This window comes from Aplidium turbinatum, chromosome 1 (genome assembly GCF_918807975.1).
Source record: "Aplidium turbinatum chromosome 1, kaAplTurb1.1, whole genome shotgun sequence".
Taxonomy (NCBI): Eukaryota; Metazoa; Chordata; class Ascidiacea; order Aplousobranchia; family Polyclinidae; genus Aplidium; species Aplidium turbinatum.
In genome coordinates, this window is record NC_137472.1 from 59,117,988 (window position 1) to 59,140,928 (window position 22,941).

The following is a 22,941-nucleotide window of genomic DNA, read 5'->3' on the forward strand; positions in this document are numbered from 1 at the left end:
TTACATGTATATGGCATGCGAAGGGATAATTGCACCGAAAAGCTACCACCGAGCCAAAGAGCAGCCTGCTTCCATGGGTTACGTCTTTAGAATTTAAATTCATTGTTTGTGAATGGGAATGGAGAAACAATAGCAACAACGAACTTGTCCCTTTTTACCAGTGAAGAAAAATGAAGATATTTGCAACATTGTTATTCAACTGGCCAGCCAGCTCGATGTTGAAGTAAAAGAAGATGAAATTATAGCAGCACATCGACTACAACAGAAGGATGATGCGAAACCACCTGCGGTCATCGTGCGCTTCAGCAATCGCAACGTGCGCAACCGCATCTATAAAAATCGCAAAGCTGCTCGAGACCAAGTATTCCCAATAGAAGGAATGAGAGAACTGTACATCAACGAAAATTTAACACAACAACGAAAGAGGCTTTTCTGGCTCTGCAAACAAGAAGCAAAAAGCAAAGAATACCGATATATTTGGACTACAAATGGACGGATATTTGTGAGAAAGAGTGATGGATTCGACTCAATTATGATTAACAAAGAAGACGATCTAAAAAAGCTGTGATGGTGGGTGTATTTTTCCTCTTTCTCTTTACTTATTATTTTTACTCGTTTTTAAACTGCTTTGGAAATGTCACATTTTGCTTTGGAAATGTCATATAATTCTTTAAATAACCCTGATAGCAGTATGACACAATTAAATGATCAATGGCTTGACAGTGTTGAAGATCTTGATGATACATGCAAATTAATTGGTGAAGATGAATTGTGTCACCATTTTGGTAACAATAATCAACTGGATATTATACATTTTAATATTCGTAGCCTTAGAAAAAACAAGGAAGAAATTGAGAGAGTACTCGCTCCATTGAAAAGACCTCCAGAAATAATTGCCATCTCTGAAACCAAACTGAAACCTTTTGACCCAATTGGTAATATAGCACTACCAGGGTACCAATTAGTCCATGAGGACTCCATTACAAATGCTGGGGGAGTCTGTCTTTACATTAGGGATAACATCCTGTACCAAGTCAGACATGACCTAAAACTCAACATTGAAGGCTGTGAAAACTTATGGATTGAGAATATTTGTGGTGATCAAGGCAAAGGGAAACTAATCATTGGTGTCATCTACAAACATCCCAGTACATCCATCAAAATGTTTATTGATTCATTTAGTGATACGCTACACAAGTTACAAAATTTTAAAGGGCTTTGTGTGATAGCTGGTGACATGAATATAAATATTTTAAATTCTACAACAGAAAATATTTTATCCTACAAAAATGTTTTGCAAAGTTTTGGTTTAAATAGCCTAATAGACATACCAACACGGATTACATCTCATTCCAGCTCGCTGCTTGACCATATCTATACAAAATCCACTCTTAATATAAAATCTCAGGCCTTTGTTATTCAAAGCGATATCACTGACCACTTTCCTGTAGCTGCTAAATTTACTTTAGACAATCACTCCAAGTCTGCTGAAGACACTCACATCCGGATACGTAGTATGAAGAATTTTAATGAACACCAGTTTGTAAATGATGTTGCAAAATCGATTGATAACAGCATGACATTCAATATGACACCACAAGAAAAAGTAATTACCTTGGAACAGATTATTAATGATGAAACCAACAAGCATATGCCCTATACTAAACTTAGCAAAAAAGAGAGCCGGTTATATTTGAGGCCATGGTTGTCAAGGGGTATTCTAATCTCCATCAAAACGAGGAATAAAATGTACAAGCAACTATATAAATCTAACTTTAAGAGTAATGATTTATACACCAAGTACAAAAAATATAGAAATCTGCTTACTCATGTGAAAGAAAAATCGAAGTCTAATTATTATAAAACTTCAATAAACAAAGAAAGAAACAACTCTAGCAAAACATGGCAAATAATAAATGAAATTACTGGCCGTACAAACAAAAAACACAATAAACAATATGCAACCAACTTCTCATTAAGTAATGGTCATAAAGTTACAACCGACCCGGTGCAAATAAGTAATACATTTAACACATATTTTACTCAAGTGGGACCTTCACTTGCAGCCAAAGTTCCAAAAACCACTTCTAATCCATTGTCCCTGATGAGAGGCAGACTTCTCAATTCCCTGCACCTAGAAAATACTGATGAAATGGAAATTTTAAGCATTGTCAACAGCTTAGATAACAAAAAAGCAACTGGTCCAGATGGCATCACTATCAAAACAATAAAAAGATTGAAGTATGTCATAAGCCCAATCTTAGCTTCTATAATAAATGAATCTATGACAATTGGTAAATTCCCTGATAGCTATAAAATTGCAAGAGTGATACCCCTTCATAAAGGAGGACCAAAAAATAAAGTTGATCAATACAGGCCTATTTCCATCTTAACATGTTTCTCTAAAATCTTTGAAAAAATCATTCATAAAAGGTTAGTAAATTTTTTTGAAAAATTCAATGTTTTGTCCCAACAACAGTTTGGTTTCAGAGGTGGACATTCAACCACATTAGCTGCTACAGATATCTATGAACAACTACTACAAAATTGTGATGATGGTTTTGTTACATGTAGTATCTTTATTGATCTTGCTAAAGCATTTGACACTGTTGACCATGAAATCCTTTTAAAGAAACTAGATTATTATGGCATCAGAGGAAATGCTTATAATTTATTAAAGTCTTACTTAAATCACCGTTACCAGTTTGTGCAGTTTGGTACTACAAATTCTAAATATGAAGAAATCAAATGTGGTGTACCCCAAGGCTCAGTTCTTGGTCCACTGTTGTTCATTATCTACATTAATGACCTTAATCACGCTTCTGAATTTGAGACTCGTTTGTTTGCTGATGATACACTACTATGTATTAAGGATAAAAGCCCTACTAGATTGCAAGAAAAAGTGAATTCTAACCTCCTAATGATTCAAAACTGGATGCATACAAACAAGTTAACAATTAATGTAAGCAAAACCAAATACATGTTGTTTGGGTCAAAGTTTGTCCGAGAAAATTCAAATCTAGAAATAACTTTTCAAAATACCAGATTGCAACGCACAAACACCTACAAATACTTAGGAATAACATTTGATGAGTCGTTATCATGGAAACAGCACATCAATATAATCTCAACAAAACTTTCTCAAAGCTGTGGTGCTCTATATCGATTAAGAAAGTACGTAAATTCCCAGACATTAAGAGCAGTTTACTATGCTCTAGTTCACTCCCATCTAATGTATGGTATTATCTGTTGGGGTCGTGCGTCTAAAACGGAACTGTATCCTTTAAATCTAGTACACAATCGCATCATTCGCTGTTTAAACTTCACCAAGATTAAGGACAGAATTCCCACCAAATCTCTTTTCAATAAAAGCAACTTGCTACAAATCGAAGACATGTTTTTAATAGAAGTATGCAAGTTTGTTTATAAAAGCAATAAAGGACATCTACCAGCAATTTTTTTTGAGTACTTTCGTCCTAGTAAGGAAACTCATAACTATAATACCAGAGGTGCTAAGAAAGATATGCTTTTCAAACCAAGAATGCGTACAAAGCTTGGTCAACGCTCAATTAAATTTCTTGGAACAAACACTTGGAACAAATTACCGGAACAGCTAAGAAAACTGCAAACAATTAGTATGTTTTCTAAAAAATTAAAACTGCACTTAATGTCTGAGTATAAGTAACTGATAGCCTATAGTACCATCAAACTGCTTCTACTTATTCTCACCGTATCTCGCTAATTACTGTATATTTGCTTTTGTCTTACCAGTATGCTGTGTTGTATGTATATTGTATATGCCATTTTGTATTTTTGCATCATTTCTAGTACTTCTGTTTTTTTTTTGTATATTGCACTGTTAAATTTCGTATGTGTATTGTTTTTTTATGTTGTATATAATATATATCTATCAATCAAATCAATCAATCAATCAATCAATCAATCAATATTTGCGTTCAACTTCGACACCGTTCCATTTTAAATAAGCCATGACACCACACGGGTGTGGCAGACTCGATGACCAGTTTGGTCCTTCTGTCACTCCTATCGTCATCAGCAAACAACCTAGCTCACATTGTAATTTTGTATTGTTTTGTTTTTTCGCATGTGCTGATGATGCAAAATAAAAGAACTTCTTCTTCTTCTCCCAATAATGACGGATATGCCTATAGCACCAGAAGCATTGACCAAAGTAATTAGATGCAGATGTAAGAAATCAACGAAAAATCCATGTGGAACGAAAACTTGCACCTGTCGCAATTATGGAATGGCATGTGTTTCTTCGTGTGGTGCCAGAGACCAAACGAAAAACTTAAGAATGAAGACTTTTTTTCACTTCTGCGTAACGTCGATGTTGGTACCGAAGAAAAAGAATTCTCGTACAATGAAGATATGAAACGGGACAAGACGAGGAGGAAAGCAACATCTTTGTCGTTTTTGATGATAGCTTCAATTTACATTTCGCTTACTTTGTTTAATTTTTGTTATAGAATATAGAAGAATAAGTCCAACAGTGACGAATAATTTCAAATTTGCCTGAAATTGACAGATTTATCCTTTTGCTAAATCGGTAATAACTCTTTTTCTGTACATTTTCAGGGTTCTTCTTAATATAAAAAGTTGTTCCCCTTGAAAAAAGCTAAAAAATGATGTATAATATGTCCTATTTTGAAAAACTTAAAATTTTCATAAAGGGATTGTGACGTCATTTGGAAAATGGGTCTAAAAGGGGGGTTCCCATCATCCGATTGATGGGGAATTTTTTCTGAGCCATCTGCATAATATGGGGAAGGTCTGAGAAAAGTATCAGCTTGATAAAAAAATTTTCCCACAAACACCACTTTTTAAGCTCCCACGACTGCACTATTATGGTTATGGTATTTTGCAGTAAATAATTTAAATTTTTCATGTAGCCTACGTATTTTTATTACTTTTTGTAGCTTGGTTTGCAAAATTAGGCCCTTCTCTAGTAAACAGCCTTAGGCCTGCAGTACCCTTAATCCGGCCCTGAACAGATCACATGATGTAGTAGAAAGGCAAGGTGCGAAAAAACTAATTTTAAAATACAAAGAGCAAGAAATATGAGCCGCAAGCATAGCCTACAATTGTCTGCTGAAAGGTGTATTGTTACGTTTTAAAGGCATAGGCCTACTAAATGAAAATTTCAAACAGGAATTAAGCATTAAAATGAGTAAACTGAACATTCAAGAATACATTTAAAAAAAAATTACCGAAAAAAAAATGTTTTCAATGGCGCTGGCAAGGTCCAAAGTCCAATGTTTCATTTATTTTTATTTTTTTTCAAAATGACCAAAAAGTGCAAACACTGCTCGAGAATACGTCACTATAGACAGCAATAACAAAAGCCACGTTACCACATGTGATGTTTTGAGCAAACTGTCTGATGTTTTGATATTAAAATGTGCTGTTTTGATGTACAGACATACATAGCCTACAGTCAAATCGCCCGCAGTAACAATTATTGCGCAATCAGCTGACTGTACTGTCGCACGCTTCGCTGCTCAGGCCCAATCTCGTTTTGAAAGCTCTGACAAAAGCACGCGCGCAATGGTGGTCAGACCGCAAGGGGGCAAAATTTTATTGAAATCGTTTTATGGTAGCATGTAAAACATAAACAACGTGGAAAATCGCCAAGTCAGGTTTTTCCTTTAGTATCGCTGAGCTTCTAAAATGTTTGTAAATATCTAAGATCTTTGTTTGATACTCAGACCTGCCTCCAGATGCGCAGTTTTTGTTTTTTCCTTTTTATTGATTTGATAAACCTTTCCCTTTGTATTTTATTTAGATGTAGTTAAATTATCTACATGTTATTCCTGAAGAGGGCATCTTGTGATGTAGAGAACGTTCGATATTTAATTTGTTGCGTAGTTTTGTGTTTTCTGTAAATGTAATAGACTTGAAGATGTTTAACTTGATAACGTTGCTCGACTTCGTATGCCTATGGTTCATCAGTTTTTCAATATCTTAAACTAGTAGTTGGATGAAAAAAAGTTCATTGTCAACGTACTACAGTACATACTTAAAATACTACGTACTTCTACTTAAATAACGTACTACTTAAAATAAAGCAAGGGATTGTAAAGCTTTCCAGAAAGGTGTTCAAATTATACAGTGCTTTTCAATGCCAACTCCCCACAATCAATACGATATTAAGTAAAAAATTAAAATATAGAAAAATAAGTTTTCCTCACAAATAAAACTCTAATACTGGTTATTTTTCTTTTTACTTTTGCTTTGACCAAACTTTGGTACCTCGAAATTGCTGCCGATTTGACACAGTGCAAGTAATCCAAAATCTAATTTCAGCTAAAAAAATTTGCATGCAGATTAGTATTTTGTACATGTTTGTGCAGTTAAGACGTGGCCAACTTAATCAGAAAAATGGTAAGAAAATTTTCTATTATTTACATTCTCACAATGTGTTTCATTTATAAAGTATCCTGCAGGATTATATAATACTGTTATGGTCAATAAACAAATGTTCAAACTAGTTGTAAATTTGTAAATTGTATTCTTATAATGCTCATTGCTCACCCCTGTTGTGATGTTGTGACTTGCTTGTCTGTGGTGCAAGAATTTAAACTCTCTTCCGAAACTACACAAACAAATAAGAAGTAACCATATTATTTTTTTTTCAGACCCCAAGAGTAGAGTCTCCACCGGTGAGCTTATCAATAAATTAATCAAAACTATGCCACATTGTTTATAATCATGCATTAGTGCATTTGGTTGTGTACAGTGGTTATAGTCTCTAAAACTCTGTGTAGAAGTTGCCCAGACAGCCACTTTATCCGGTCCACATATGGTCAGATCCGTACCCGATTAGGGGCAGATAAAGTGGTTTTCTGGGTAGGTCATCGGTTACCAAGTCAATATTTTTGAAGCGGATCTCGGAACACTTCATCACCTGGCCCAGGCGTAAATTTCGTTCCTAAAATTTCCAAATTGGGTCATTTTTGGCTTTGAATCTTCAATTAGTTCACTTTGGTTTTATTCCTGACCATCACAGCGCAAACAATACGTGACAAGATAACAAATGTCTAAGAAAGGTGGAAATATTAGCAGATACGACCAAGCAGTGACACTGCACTTAAATTAGAGTGTATTTTTATGTAGCGCTGTATCCATCCATGATACGCATTGCTCTTCGGCGCTTTTCAAACCAGACAGTGTCAGTGCCGCGGAATACAGGCGCAGTCGAGTACATTAGTATATTGAAATATTATATTATTCCTTTTGCTGAGTGTCAAGGCGCAAGATTCAGCATAATATTTTGGTATGATCTGACAGGGTATCGAATTAGGAAACTTTCACGGCCCCTGAAATCGCTTCGCGGACTCCATGAGGTCCGCGGAGTCCCGGTTGAGAACCACTACTTTAAATGTTTGCTTGAAATACCATAGGATTTGAACCCACACTTCTAACTTAATTATGTCATCGTTTTCTTCAGATTCCATTCAAGAAGTACCCTATTTCCTTCAAACAATACAAAGATACCAGTGTGAAGTTGGTAGGAGTTAATGTTGATCGATTGTGAGTGGCTTTTTTTCTTTATGTTTTTGAAATCTTGATGAGAGTTGTTAATTTCACTGGTCAACAGCAAGATGTTAAACGGAAATCTGATTAAGTGATTCTTTAAGGGTTTTGACACTGATTCCAAAAATAACTTTGTTTTTTTTCGCATGCACACCAGGTTTTTGAGATATTTGAATTTTTGTTATTTAAATTTGACCTATTGCGACACAATTCTATCTAATTTTGACCTCAAGCCTGCACAATGCGGAATACGGAATGAAACTAAGTTTGAAGAAACAAAGACAAAGTTGATAGAAAAAAGCAATCAAAGTAAAAAAATAAAAGTTATGGCTGGAAAGAAAACAATTGGATCAGGTCACCAAGTACACAATTCACATACCCATTCCTCGAAATTAGGGCGGTACACGGCAATTGCCATAAACGTCATAATGGCCATTCTGCTGTAGCAATAAAAATGCCGTCGCAAAATGAGTATAAGCTACTTAATTAGGACAAAAATTGTTTCACATTTCTTCCTGTGTTATTCACTTGCAGCGGGATTTTATTCAACAGAAACATCGTTCCAAGATGATTGTCAGCTCGAACTATTTTACTTGGTGTGAACACTCACGTGCCCCAGACACGTAACTTCTTCATGTTCATGCAATTATGCAAATATAAGCCATATATGCATCATGCCAAGATGAAAACACTTCAAAAATGATCACATTTGTGTGACTTGTGTCTATACACTGATAACTCATCTCGTATTACACCCCCCCCCCCCCATACACTTCACCCTCTTTCATGTTGCAAATCCAACTCCCTTGATATTTTCTTTCCATATAAGATGAGACCTTTTACCACGTTTTCCGTTTTCACCAATCACCCATACCAGGATCAAAACAATCAATATGGGAGTGCAGGAAATGAATTTTTATGGACAAGAAACACACCATTTTTCATTATTCTTTCATCACATTGTTTCCATGTTTCCACATTGTTTATGTCTGTATTAGGTATGTTGAATTCGTCATGAGAGACTTTTTTAGGGTATTGTATTGCATGGTGATCAAACTGTAGTACGAAATGAATTTAATTAACTGCATCATGCCAATTTGGGCAGCCACCAAAATATGTCTCTAATACTTTTTGTGAAACTGCCCAAATCAAAACGCAAAATTTGCTACATAGCTAATTTTATTAATTTTCACAAATGCATCGTGTTGATTTGGGCAGCTGAAAACATGAAATTAGGCTATCTGATGAGACTGATTAGTCTGTTTATGCAACTGCCCAAATTAGCGTGAGGCAGTTTCCCTAAAATGAACAAATTCATTAATTTTTCCCATTTACATAACTGTAGTAGCCTATCGTTTAGATTTGGGCAACAAAAAAAATATGAAATTGTCTGATCATAGTCTATTTAGTATTTATAAAACTGCCCAAATTGGCATGATGCAGTTGCTTCAGCATCAAAATTTACAAAGTCTTTAATTTTTTTCATAATATCCATAAATGCATCATCTTGATTTGGGCAACTACAAAATATGAATTTATATAAATCTGGTGAATACTTTTATAAAACAATTCGGGTGGAGAGGTTATAGTACTTTTTCAAACAAAACGGACATAGCTAAGCAACACCACAACATTTAACAAAAAAATATTATAGGCCTACCTGTTAAATGCAATGTTAATGTTGTGGTGTATTGCTTAGCTTTGTTTGGTTACTTTTATAAAACTACCCACATTAAAATGATGCAGTTGCGCCCCAAAATAAAAATAAAATATTTAGTTTGTTTAGGCAACTGTGCATGTTAATTTCATCAACATTTAAAATGCTACTGCTGAAATATATAATCTCAAACCAATCATAATGTATTCATTTATTTCAAAGCTTTCCAAACTCATAACCTGCCATGCAAGCTGGCAAAATATTTGCTTTGCAAGATCTTGTGTGAAACAAGGCAGCTCCACTTTTTTCATTAATATCTTGGCTTCTGTTTTGTAGAGACAGATTCAGTTTTAACTTAACCTGCTTTTTCTGGTTGCAAAAAAATGTTGGCAAGCTGCATGAATAGAAAGTGTTTCTTGTGATGATGTAAAAAGCATATTTTTATAGTATTTAGCTCAAGCATTCAGCAGTTTGGCCACACTAAAAGATCACAATTCGGAATCAGCAAAGTTTGCACAGAAGGCAAAGTAGAAGGAAAAAGAAAACGTGGCAGACAACCAAAACGATGGCAAGACAACATTCAATCATAGACCGGACTCCACTTGACGACACTGGGCGAGTTGGCTCAAAATCGCCACTCTTGGAAGCAAATAAGCCATGTTGATGCGCAATCTGCCGCAGGCGGAGATAACGACTGATGATGATTCAGCAGTTACTGCTGCACGATGGCATGCATTGGTTGTGTGTACAATAGCTTGAACCCCATAATTGCATAATTTAGGCTATAATATCGAGCTTCTGTAGCAACATTTACAATATTAACCAGTTAAGCGCGTATGACACTCATTTGTGTCATGGTGTTTTCACCCGCCATTGCGTATGACACTGATCAGTGTCATGGAAATTCATTGCATCAGTGCGTATGACACAGACGCTTTACATTGGTACTGCGTATGACAGACACTTTTGTCATCATTGTACATAAACATTTAAATGCGTCTTCACGTATACTTAACTTTTATTTGTGAATTTGGAGTAGTTTTGAAGTTCACTAACAGTGATATCTAAAATGTTTTTCAAATTTTTCTCTACTTTCACTCTGATAGCAGATAGTCTATTGTACGACAGTCCCTTGTCAAAATTATTATCATTGTAGTATGACTGCTTTGAGACTAGATACATCGTGGTCAAGCGAAAAGGATGTTTCTAATCAGCTGAACAAAAAAGTGAACATGAAAAACGTGCAGGTGGCAGCTAGAAGGCAGGATTGGGAGAGGAGGTTGTAACTAAAAGATTGTTGGTATATTGTAAAATGAGTGAACGTATAACAATTAGCTGTACCAGTAGCCTATGTTATCGTACGAGTTTTTTTTATCAGGTTTCATATCTATTAGCTGTACCAGTAGCCTACGTTATCGTACGAGTTTTTTTTATCAGGTTTCATATCTATTAGCTGTACCAGTAGCCTATGTTATCGTACGAGTTTTTTTTATCAGGTTTCATATCTATTAGCTGTACCAGTAGCCTATGTTATCGTACGAGTTTTTTTTATCAGGTTTCATATCTATTAGCTGTACCAGTAGCCTATGTTATCGTACGAGTTTTTTTTATCAGGTTTCATATCTATTAGCTGTACCAGTAGCCTATGTTATCGTACGAGTTTTTTTTATCAGGTTTCATATCTATTAGCTGTACCAGTAGCCTATGTTATCGTACGAGTTTTTTTTATCAGGTTTCATATCTATTAGCTGTACCAGTAGCCTATGTTATCGTACGAGTTTTTTTTATCAGATTTCATATCTATTAGCTGTACCAGTAGCCTATGTTATCGTACGAGTTTTTTTTTATCAGGTTTCATATCTAGGTACACTAAATATAATTGTGTCATGACCTCTCGTAAGAGGAAACACCTCTCGGATGATGATATATTAGACCTCCTCGAAGATTCTGAAGAAGTCTCAAGTGAATCTGAAGCGGATGAACCTTGTTTGCAAGGAATAGAATCCAGTGACTCCATAAGCGAAACAAGTTCAGTCTTTGATAATTTGTCCTTGAATAGTTCAACTTCACCTGATGTTGCAGCTAGTGGAAGCTCTCGTGGCCATGTATATGGCAACAGTATCTTGCAAGGTCGACTTACTGGAGAAACTAATATGATTCCCAGTGTGCAGAATAGTTGTGATACTTGGAAAACGCAAGGCCACACCAGGAATAGGTTTGCTTTTTCCGGCCATCCTGGGATGACACAAGATGTTGAAAACACTGAAGACCCTCTTTCATTCTTTGAATTATACTTTGATGATAATATCGTGAATCTTATAAGCGAACAGACTAATTTATACGCACACCAGTTTATAGAACAGCATGGAAGTTTGCTGAAACGTAGGTCTTGTCTAAAGTCATGGGCAGATACCAACTCTAATGAGATTAGAGTGTACCTTGCTCTTCTTCTTCTGCAAGGTATCGTTCCGAAGCCTAAAGAAGAATTTTATTTCAGCAAGAAGGACTCCATTGACACACCATTCTTTCGAAAAGTTATGTCCTCCAATAGATTTATTTTGCTTTCAAAATTTCTTCATTTTTCCGATAACACTGTAAATAATGATGCAATTCCTAAAAAGCTGTCAAAACTCTGGCCAATATTGGAACACATGAAAAACAAATTTTCATCGGTATATATGCCAGAAGAAAATGTCTCTATAGATGAATCTCTCATGTTATGGAAAGGAAGGTTAGGTTGGCGTCAGTATATTCCGTCTAAACGAGCAAGGTATGGCATCAAATCATATGAACTTTGTGAATCAAGTTCAGGATACATTTGGGACGTTTTTGTGTATACGGGAAAGGAGACAACATACCATTCAGAATACCAAAGTGAAGAGAGTGTTGGTGCAAAATCTATTCTTACTCTTGCTCATAAGTTGCTAGGACAAGGCTATTGCATCAGCATGGATAACTTTTTTTCTTCTACAAAACTGTTTGACAAACTATGTGAAAACAATACTGATGCTGTGGGGACAGTAAGATCCAATTCAAAAGGCTTGCCCAAGGACCTTATGACTAAGGTACTCAAGAAAGGAGACGTCGAAGCAAGATACAAAGACAAATTGATGGTGCTGAGATGGAGAGATAAAAAGTATGTCCATATGCTCAGTACAACACATGATGCTGAAACAAAGGAAATCTCAGTGCGAGGTGAAACAAAACTCAAGCCGCAAGTTTGCCTTGACTATAATGATAGAATGGGAGGTGTTGATTTGAGTGATGCCTATTTAGCATCATACCCAAGTGCGAGAAAGAGATTGAAAAAGTATTATAAAAAGCAATTTCGACACATATTGGACATGGCAACATTCAATTCGTATATCTTGTACGTGAAAGGTGGTGGAACCTATTCTAGACTGAAATTTATTCTCAATTTGATTGATAGACTGGTAGAAGTTTATCACCGGGAAGCACCAAAAAAATCTGGTCGGCCATCACTTGAACAAACGCCTTTGCGACTAACTTCTCGGCATTTCCCTGATATGATACCGCCAACAGCTACCAATCCCAAACCTACCCGTCGATGCCATGTCTGCTACTCCAATAAACAAAGAAAACAAACACACTACCTTTGCAATGACTGTGGTAAAGCACTATGTGTTTCCCCGTGCTTCAAAATCTATCACACACAAAAAGACTACTGAGAGACGATTGTTTCGTAATAACATCAGTTTTGTTTTGGCTGTGTTTGCGTTGTTATTTTCCAATAAATTGTGTCCTAAAACTATTTTAGATCTATCAATGTCATGTATTTACAATAACAATGTCTACAGCAACAGCATGAAAAGGAAAAGCGCAATGAAGCGCATCGCAGTAGGCTACTGCGCGATGCTACACGCCTACAGCTTGCTGCGTTTCGCAAAAAAAATAATTACACACTGAGCGAACAGACGCAACAAATAAACGACGCGCTTAACTGGTTAAAGTAATTTGCGTTCTTCTGGTGACTATTTACTAGGTTACCTCCTGAAGTTAAAGATGATAACTAGCTTTTTGTATTTCCGACGTTTCGTCAGTCAGCACGACTTTTACAAACAATATTTTTCTTTATTTACAATATTTTTCATTTTAAATAGCCACAACAAACATTAAGCAAATTGAAATGCATGGGTCTCTAAACAACCGTGCCCCACCCCTTCTGGAGGTATGAGGAACGGTTACGGTCCCGCTATCCAAGACCACTCTTGAACACTAACATGTTGACACTACACAATCGTACCAACGCTAAAAAAAACCAACGTTTTTTAAAGGAGGGGGCATAGCCCAATGCCCTCCTGCGTACGCCTCTGACCACAGCTGATCATCTTTTGATGTCAGACTATCAGTTCGGAAGAATGCCTAATCGCATTCTGAACCAGTTCACTGGCCGAGTGGTTTCGTCCTCGGCTCTGGTGGTAGATCTGAGATCGATTCCAGGTCGGGTCAAGCCAAAGACTTTAAAAACGGTACCGATTGTGTTCTTTCTTGCATAACGCAGTGAGAATAAGTCGGGTAATAATGTGATAACATCGTAAACTTGATTAGCCTAAATTAAAAGGTTTTTAAAGGAAATTAAACTAAGTTAGTTAAAAACTAAATTAAAGGATCCTTTTTAAGCAACTATAACCATGATTCCTGACTCACTTTTGTTACTTAGTCTGACTTAGCGGTATTCAGTCTTACTTAGCATTACTCAGAAGAATTCTTAATTTCTGAAGTCAAGCTAACCATGTAGCACGATAGCGTATTGTAGGTACTGCGTTCTGATGGTGGAATCGTTAGTTGATCTGGTGTTTTCATTTGGGAACCGTTCAAATGTTACGTAACGCTATCGAGGGGGAGGAAGGATTTATGAAAAGCGTTACGTTAGCGTCACATCGGGGGGGGTTCAAGCAAAACGTTACGTAACGCTTACGAGTACGGTACGGTAGTTTATTTGCGCTGGCTGGTATCGTCGTTTGGATACTAAATTAAGCTGAAATCATATCCAACAGCACCTATTCAGCACCAACAAACCAGGGGCGGATATACCGGGTGGGCCTGATTGTTACAGGCCCACCCAGATTGACAGTGGGCCCACCCAAAATCAGATTCATGAAAAAAAAAGTTAATGTTCAACACTAGAACAACCAAGTGGCACTGAATTGTCTGTGGCGTCACTATGTCACAGCATTTGTAAGAAATATTCGGTAACACTAAGTTTTTGTATGCTGGTCCGCCGTGGCATTTTTGGTAAAGGCCCACCAACATATTTCCTAGGCCCACCCAAAAATTACGTTCTGAATCCGCCACTTCAACAAACTCTCTATCAAGTATCAACTACGGTACCGTACTGTAATTCCCGTATAAATTCCATACAGGTTCTACGTAAGTGCTTAAAACCTCGCATTGCAAAATTGCAAGGCAGCATTCTTACATCACAAAGCTTGCTTTGATGTGAGTGAACGACATCAGGGTTGCTAGATGGTGTTTTTTTAGGCCAAATTTCAAAAATCTGGCCTTTTTAAATTGCAGTTGGCTTAAAAAACTTGATGCAAATAAAGCCAGAAAATCTGGCCTGGCCTTAGGCTATTTGGTCCTTTTTATGGCTGCAAATTTTGGCCGGTTTAGAAAGTATTATTTTAAGTAAATTACAAATAAAAGTATTACTTAAAACCTGAACTATATTCGTTTTAATTGCTAAGTAGAGACATAGAGGGTAGAGAATGTGTTAGCTGTGGACACTAGACAGGGTGGTTCTATTGAGTTGAACCGGGTTTCGGGACTATTGCCAAGTAGCCTAATTAATGAAGTCTCTTAGCTTAGTCAGCAGTCAGTACATAGTACCAACAGCATAGTAAGGTGTAAGCAATGATTCTGTAAACAATCTAAAAACTTCATAGACCTGCTGATTATAGGGTAGAAAGAACCAATTTTAGCAGAAACAGTTAAATTTTAATCATTTTTTTGAAAGATTAAGGTATAGCCTAGGCTATTCTCCAAGTAGTATTGAAAATGAGTAAGTATACAGTAAGTAAGGCATACTGATGATGAATTAAAGTGATAATGGTTTCTAGTTTTTCTGCTACTACAGTAATTGTTTATTAAACAGATTATGCAAACAAAGCGGTCATTATGCTCTTTAGTGTTAAATTATTTTCTGTTATGCTTGATCGTTAATCGCATTTACAAAAAAATATTTTAATTAGGTTGTTAGCGTTTATTTAGCCTTAATAGAAGTAAATAAAAATTTGGCCTTATTTTTTAATGAATTTGGCCTTACTATAAAGCTTGAGTATCTGGTAACCCTGAACAACATCATGCAGAGCATCATGCAGACCGTTCAGAAGAACGTGGCGGGCATTGCACAACATGTCTGCAATAGAACAACGACCTAATTGTGACCTTGATCGCCTGTGACAGCACAAAATATTACATCATTGTAAGCATTGCACTACCATTATGAAACTATGGACTGTAGCAGCCTTATATATAGGCGATCGGTAGGCTATACAAAACTAGTCATTTATTTGAACTGGGACCTTGCTAACGTTGGCGACGACACTGCAATATTCTTTTTAACGTAACTTTTAGAATAAACATCAAAACTTTTTCAGTGAAAATAAAAATGGCTGACAACAAGTACAACAAACTATGCAGTCTTTGGAGAAAAGTTTATAATGAATCTGGAAATATGGTCGATCGCATTGTGAAAAGTATCTACGACAAACATAAAAATGGTGAACTAAACATAGATGAAAAAATACGAGAACTCAAAGTTCAACTAAAAAATAATGAAGCTAAACGGGCTACAGTTTGGTCCAAGTTTTTCAAAGCGCCCGGTGCAAGTACTGGAGTATCAAAAGCAAACTTAAGCGCAAGAGCTAATGAGAACGAAAGTAACGGAGATCGTCAAACCTCTCAATAGGTAGAAGACATTCATACGTGCGAGTCTGAAGAAGACAATTATGCATCAAGTTCGAACCACGCAAGGGAGAGTACTGCTCCAATATACAGCTTTTTTAGTTTGTTACAATGAAAGGTTTGGATCGAAACATTTTGGACGGTGGGCTACTAAACGTTTTCAGTACTGAGTAGGTAGCCTACATAACGTTTTAATTCCAAAAAAAGAATATAGCTAAACTTTCATGTCTCAAACGTAAGCTTTAGGTGCATACAAACCAAGATATTTTATCAGCACGTGTTTCCACGTCATAATTTTGATATAAACTGGCAAAACGGGCTTTGTAATGGAAAAGCGTTACGTGGGGGAGGGGGTTGACAAAAACGTTACTTTGGCGTCACATAAGGGAGGAGGGGTCAAAAATTCCGAAAAACAGCGTTACGTAATATTTGAACGCTCCCTTGGTGGTCTTGTTGGATTCTGTCGTTTAGCGCTACTCAGTTAAAATAAGTCAATAAACGAATTAATAGTGAAGACCTCGTGTTCCGGTCACTCCTCGCTATTCAATCATGCCCAGGAGTATCGCCGCCCTAGTGACGGCTGTGTATGGACGGGCATGCTAATCAGCAGCGTTTGCTACAGGTTCATTGCTGTCGTTTATTCTAACTCATTATCCATATTTTTTCGTTAATATTTGTGACCAAATTAGCTAAAACAGTATTTCAGTATCAAAAACATTTTATTTAATCATAAAAGTAATACAAAGATCATTATAAGCTTAGTTGTCAACTGAACAAGTATGCATTTAGGCTGTATTTGCAAAGGCTCATGCCATAAGTAGGCCTAACACAAAGTAACTGTTTCATGCCCCACTTAACTAATCTGCATTAAGTGCAAGCATAAGTCACTAAAATTGCAGCATTATTGCATGGAGCCTGACAGACTCTATTGGTTCACAACGTCATTTTTGTGGTTGACAGAGGTTTAACGCTTTGTTATTATCATTAGTTTTTTATTTTTATTACGCGTTCTTATTTTTTGTTAGATATACGTAGATTTCTTTCTTCCTGCTTGCACCACCTCACAATCCCAAAAATCTGAAGAGCTTTAATAGTTGCAATCCCCAAGCCTCACAAGCCATTAAACGACCCAAAGAGTTATCGTCCGATAATGCCTTCCACTGTAGTCCAGGGACATCGTGAACCGGAGTGGAAAAAGTTTAAACCCTCAGCCCCAGAAGACGATTTTTTTGTTCTAAGTAAATGTGTTTTATGCAGATTTCATCTTTCGTTTGAAATCTCGAACGAACATCATGCCCCGGCGATCGGCAAGATGGCTTTGTTCATAAATGTGCTATACGAGCAACAGCAAATTGTGCGTACCTGCTGGGATGAAGAAGGGGGCAATCCAGAAACCGATCTTCCTGGCCCATTTCCATTTGTTAAAAAAGGCCCATTTATGGTAAGATTTTAGTTATATCAAAGTAATTTGCTAGGCTTTAATTAAAACGTTTCGTTTCAACCAAAAAAAATTTTTACTCGACAACACAAATTCTAATTTACCTTACCATTTTCATTTTATGTATATTGCAGATATGTAATTCCTAATGAGGACACACGTACGTGTTGAAAACGTTAGAGTTTATTTTTAATTATGTTATATTTGTGTATGTAATACATCATGTTAAATCCGCTGAAGTTACTTTGTTTTATTTCTCTATGGTTCAACAAAGCAAACTCTCTACCAAAGCTTTAATAAATGTGAAATAAGGAAACATGACAAAAGTTTTGCTCGAAGAAAATACACACAAAAAATTATTTTAAATAAAAAAATAGTTAAGTTTTGTTTTATAAACTAAAAAAGTAGTTTTGACAAATTGTAAACTAAAAAATTTATTCTAATAACATTGACACGAAAAATTATTTTAAATCACAACTTAAATTTTTGTTTAAAAACTCAAAAATAATTTTAACAAATCACAAAGTTTTCATTGCAAAAACCAACAACTAAAACATTTAACAAACTACAAACTTATAAGTTCCATAACTTACAAACTGAAAAAATAGTTTCAACAAATTGTAATCTGAAAGTTTACCTCTGAAAACATACACATGAAAAATTATTTTAAGTCACAAACTTAAATTTTCATTTACAAACTTAAAGATAGTTTCAGCAACTTGCAATTTTATTTTAACAAGCTTAAGAAACTACAACAAAATATCACAAGTTTCTGTTGTATAATTTATAACATTAAATTCTGTATTCGGATGTTTTGTTTGTGTGTTTTTATCATCAGGTGTCATTACGTGTTGTAAAATTTGTGCTCGCATTTATGATATTGTGACAATGTGTTGTTACATCATAAGTGGGAAATACTGTTTTCTGTCGTAAGCGCTGAACCATGACTGAACTGGAATTCCTAATAATAGACATGAGCTGACAACTGTGCTTGTTAAACTTGTCATAAGAAATATCATACTAGATCATCAGATTAGTATATTACATGGCGTCGCCGCTCTAAACCTGTACAGAGATGGCACCAGCTAAGCTTGATTGGAGCTTGAAGAAAGTTTTCGTGAAGGAAGACTTGGATTTATCTGTCCACATGGGAGAAGCATTCTTGACATGGAAAAGACAATTTGAAAATTTTATCAGAGAGGGAGGTTTTGAAGAGACAACCTTGAGTTGGGAAACTAAATGGGCTGCTTTAGAAGCCTCGGTGACATCATCTTCATTTGTTAGGATATCTGCGTTAAGATTGCAGTTATCTAATGATAAAAGGGAGAATCTGAAAGAGATCTTAAAATCATTATCCGATGTTGTTGGTAGGCTATATCAGATGGAATTTGGATTTGCAGGCATGCCTTCGAAGAGTGCAAGCAACGACCCAATCAATCATTCAAGCAATTTTATGCTGAAATTGTAAGTTTGGCTGCACTTTGCAAATTTGATTCAAAAGTCTGTGATGATGACAAACAAATTATCATTGATGAATTTTTGCTGTATAAGATAGTGTTTCATATACATAGTCCAGATGCAAAGAAAAAATTATATGAAGCTGGTTCTGATTTAACTTTGGCAAAAGCAATCTAACTTATGGAAGCATTTGAAGCTGTCCAAAAGACTGAAGAAACCTTTTCAACTGAAAGGTCAGTAAATCGTTTTCAAAAGCCATTGAAAAACCTACCTTATCAAAAGGCAATACCTAAGGTTAAAGAATGTAAAAAATGTGGAGGGCATCATGGCCCTAAATGTTCCGCTGGGGATAAAAAGGGTAATTTTTGTGGCAAAGTTGGCCATTTTGAACGTATGTGCTTTGCAAAGAAAAACAGCATAAACAATCAGGAGCTGTGGTCTCTCGTATTGCTACTAAAACTGAAACTGTACGTGTTGTTGTTTACGCTGCAGCAGGGGGTAACCATGAAAAAGAATTTATTATTGACACTGGTTTTGACGGGACAGTGATCGGACCAAACCGCTTGCTGGATTTAGGCTTGACAAAAAAAAGCCTAACTAAACCTACCAGAGACATGTGCAATACTGCAACAGCCAACTGCAACTGGAGAAACTATGTCATCCTTGGGTTTTGTTGAAGCCACATTTAAATTTGGACAGAAAGAAATTGAATCCAAATTGGTTGTGTTTGAAAGTGGCAAAACACCATTGCTTGCAATTGATGTGTCAAAATCCCTGGGTATTGTCAACATCACAACACAAGCTGATCGAAATCCGGAGCTACAAATTCAATCGAATGTTGTTGTTCCTTATGGTTTTGGTAGTGTGGTTTTAAATGATGTACCATTTGGTGTAAATACCACTGTAAATGACAGTGTTGAGCAAACGAAACAGCAGTTGCTCTCCGAATTTAGGAACGTGTTTGAAAGCCAACCACCAATGAAAGGGGAGAAGTTTAAGATTTCACTGGTAGAAGGAGCAGTTAGTTCCTTGTGTTACAAAAGCCAGAAGAATTCCGGTGACATACGAAAATGCACTACAAGAGGAACTTAATGAGTTGCTGAAGGAAGGCATCATCACACCAGTGACCACCCCGACAGAATGGGTGAATCCAATTGTCATCCAGCCAAAGAAAAATCAAAATGGACAATTTAATGGGAAGGAACGTCTCTGTGTCGATTTTCGCCATTTAAACAAGTATTGTTTACGTGAACACTACACTACGCCGAGTGTGCTGAAAGTAGCACAAAGCATCAAAGCTGATCAAGCCAAAACTTTCTCCACATTTGACGCATGGAAAGGCTATCATCAAATTCAATTGGCTGAAGAAAGCACGCCTCTTACAACCTTTATTACACGTTTTGGTCGGTATCGTTACGAAAGAGCACCTTTTGGGATAAACTCAATCAGCGAACACTACAATCGTAGAATGACTGAGGAGCTGTATGGATTGACCAACAGTCACAAGGTAGTAGATGAGAATGTTGTATATTCTTCGAATGACTTAATTGAGCATGTTAATTATGTCAAAAAATTTCAGCATAAGTGTAGAGAAAGTGGTACTCGTCTGAATAAAGACAAATTTGCTTTTGCTCAAAATGAAGTAAAATTTGCTGGTATTGTGCTTTATGAGTATGGTTATAAGATGCAGGACAAAATTTTCAAAGCAATTTCTAATTTCAAACAACCACAATGCTTGACAGATTTGCAATCACTTCAAGGTATGGCTAATCAACTGGCACTCTTTAATCGTGACTTAGCAAAAGCCATGCAACCTCTTCGTCCATTGTTGAAAAAAATCAGATAAACCTTTCAAAATGGACGAATTTCATGTCCAAGCATTTAAAGAGGCTAAACAAATTTTGGCAAGTGAGAAAACCATTGGTTATTATAGACCAGGTGCACCATTACAATCGTTTACTGATGCTAGCGTAAAAAATGGTCTCGGATTTTATTTAAAACAGGAGCAATCAGATAAATCCTGGAAGAAGACCATTCAGACTGGTTCGAGAACTTTGCAACCAGCTGAAACACGATATGCTCCGATTGAACTAGAACTGCAAACCATTGTCTATGCGACAAAAAAGTGTAAAATTTTTCTGGCAGGCACAATGTTTACAATTTTTACCGATCATCGACCGTTGGTCACTATTTGTAATAAACGTCGCCTTGATGAAGTAGACAACACCAGGATTTTGAGATTTCTGATAAAACTGATGGACTTTAACTTCGTTGTAGAGCATATACCAGGCTCACAGAATAAAGTTGCTGACAGTTTTTCCCGGCACCCTGTAGACCAACCTGACAAGAGTGACCAAATCGATCAAGACCTGCAACAGTTTAACATGAACACTATGAGAATTGCAAAAGCTCAAGAAGCTGAATGCTCTTTTCGCCTTGAGCGAGTTCGTGATGAAGCAAAAAATGACCTTGAATATCAGCTGTTAAAAAATCAAATTGTTCAAGGATTTCCTCAACAGAAGTTCAACTTACCCGAGAAGTTGCATCTTTACTGGAATGTTCGAAATGAACTACTGCTTAGTGACGATGACTTTATACTGAAGGGCACAGGATAGTTAATCCCGCAAAAGTTGCGTGAGTCTGTGCTTTTTGAATTGCATGCTGGCCATAGAGGTATTCAAGGCTCAAAAGCTCGAGCACGACTTGTTGTATATTGGCCTAATATTGACAATGATATTGAAAACACTTGCCGTAGTTGCAAGCAGTGTGAGAATGACCGCCCCAGTCATGCTAAGCAACCGCTGAGGCACCTTCCATCACCAAGTCAGCTTTTTGAATTTATCTCTGCTGATTGGTTTGATTTACATGGTGACAAATTCTTAGTTATTGTTGACTGGTATTCAGGATATTTTGATGTTAAAGGGCTAGTTAAACATCCAGATGCTAATTGTGTTATCGGTTTCCTCCGTGAATGGTTCGTCAACACAGCTGTGTGTGACTACTTTTGGAGCAATGGAGGACCACCGTTTGGCTCAGCTGAGTTACAAAATTTCTTTTCGCGGTGGGGCGTGAAGTGGTCTCCGTCATCACCATGATACCCACAACGAAACTCTGTTGCTGAATCTGCTGTGAACGGGCTAAGGGCTTGCTTCGTAAATGCTGGAAGGGAAAAGGACAATCACTGCGAATGAATGATGAATGGGTGAAAGGCATGCTGCAATGGAAAAATACTCCACATAAATCCACTGGTTTATCTTCATCAATTATGCTATATAATCACTCAGTGCAAGATTTGATTCCCTGCCACAAAAGTGCGTTACAAAGAAGTTGGCACGATGAAAAGCTCCGTGTCGATCGTGAGGCTGCCAAAAGAAAAGAGAGACTAGAAGACTATTACAACAAAAGTGGGAAACAATTAAAACCACTAAAAGTTGGTGATCCCGTATGTATACAGAATAATATCACTAAACGTTGGGACAGATACAGTATAATCTTGGAGTGCTATTATGATGCTCGCAGGTATCTAATCAAACTTGAATCAAGCTTGATTATTATCAGGCGCAATAGAATGCATTTGCGAAAAAGGTTTATTAATGTATCACTACCTGTTCAAACCAAACCTATTTCTGAAACAATTAACTTACACGACATAGATGAAACTGAGTACTGTCCCCCTGAGGACCGAGAACAAATGCCTGATACTCAGTTGAGAAGATCTAGCAGATCTCGTAAAATCCCTGATAAATTCAAGGATTATGAAATGTCATAACTGTGTATTTTGTGTCCTGCGGGAAGATAGAATTTTGTTACATGTGATCAGTCATTATGGGCTTAGATTGATGACTTTCCCGCAGAGTGATGTAAATATGTGTGCTGTGTTTTTCATGGGTAAATCTTTCTTAAA

General features: G+C 36.5%; 1 protein-coding gene across 2 annotated transcripts in view; it reads left to right on the forward strand.

Moving 5' to 3' along the window:
- The first annotated feature begins 508 nt into the window (after window positions 1-508).
- The window catches only part of LOC145775342 (galectin-related protein-like), a 38,487-nt gene continuing 16,054 nt past the window's right edge, over window positions 509-22,941 (forward strand). The window contains exons 1-5 of one of the 2 annotated variants that reach the window (XM_082586632.1): window positions 509-570; window positions 6,348-6,405; window positions 6,660-6,683; window positions 7,472-7,554; window positions 17,399-17,582. In XM_082586632.1, coding sequence (XP_082442758.1) covers window positions 6,403-6,405; window positions 6,660-6,683; window positions 7,472-7,554; window positions 17,399-17,582 — 294 coding nt within the window. In that variant the 5' untranslated portion in view covers window positions 509-570; window positions 6,348-6,402. Of the gene's footprint in view, window positions 571-6,325; window positions 6,406-6,659; window positions 6,684-7,471; window positions 7,555-17,398; window positions 17,583-22,941 lie in introns of those variants that run through there. The other variant, XM_082586623.1, reaches the window with a different exon arrangement.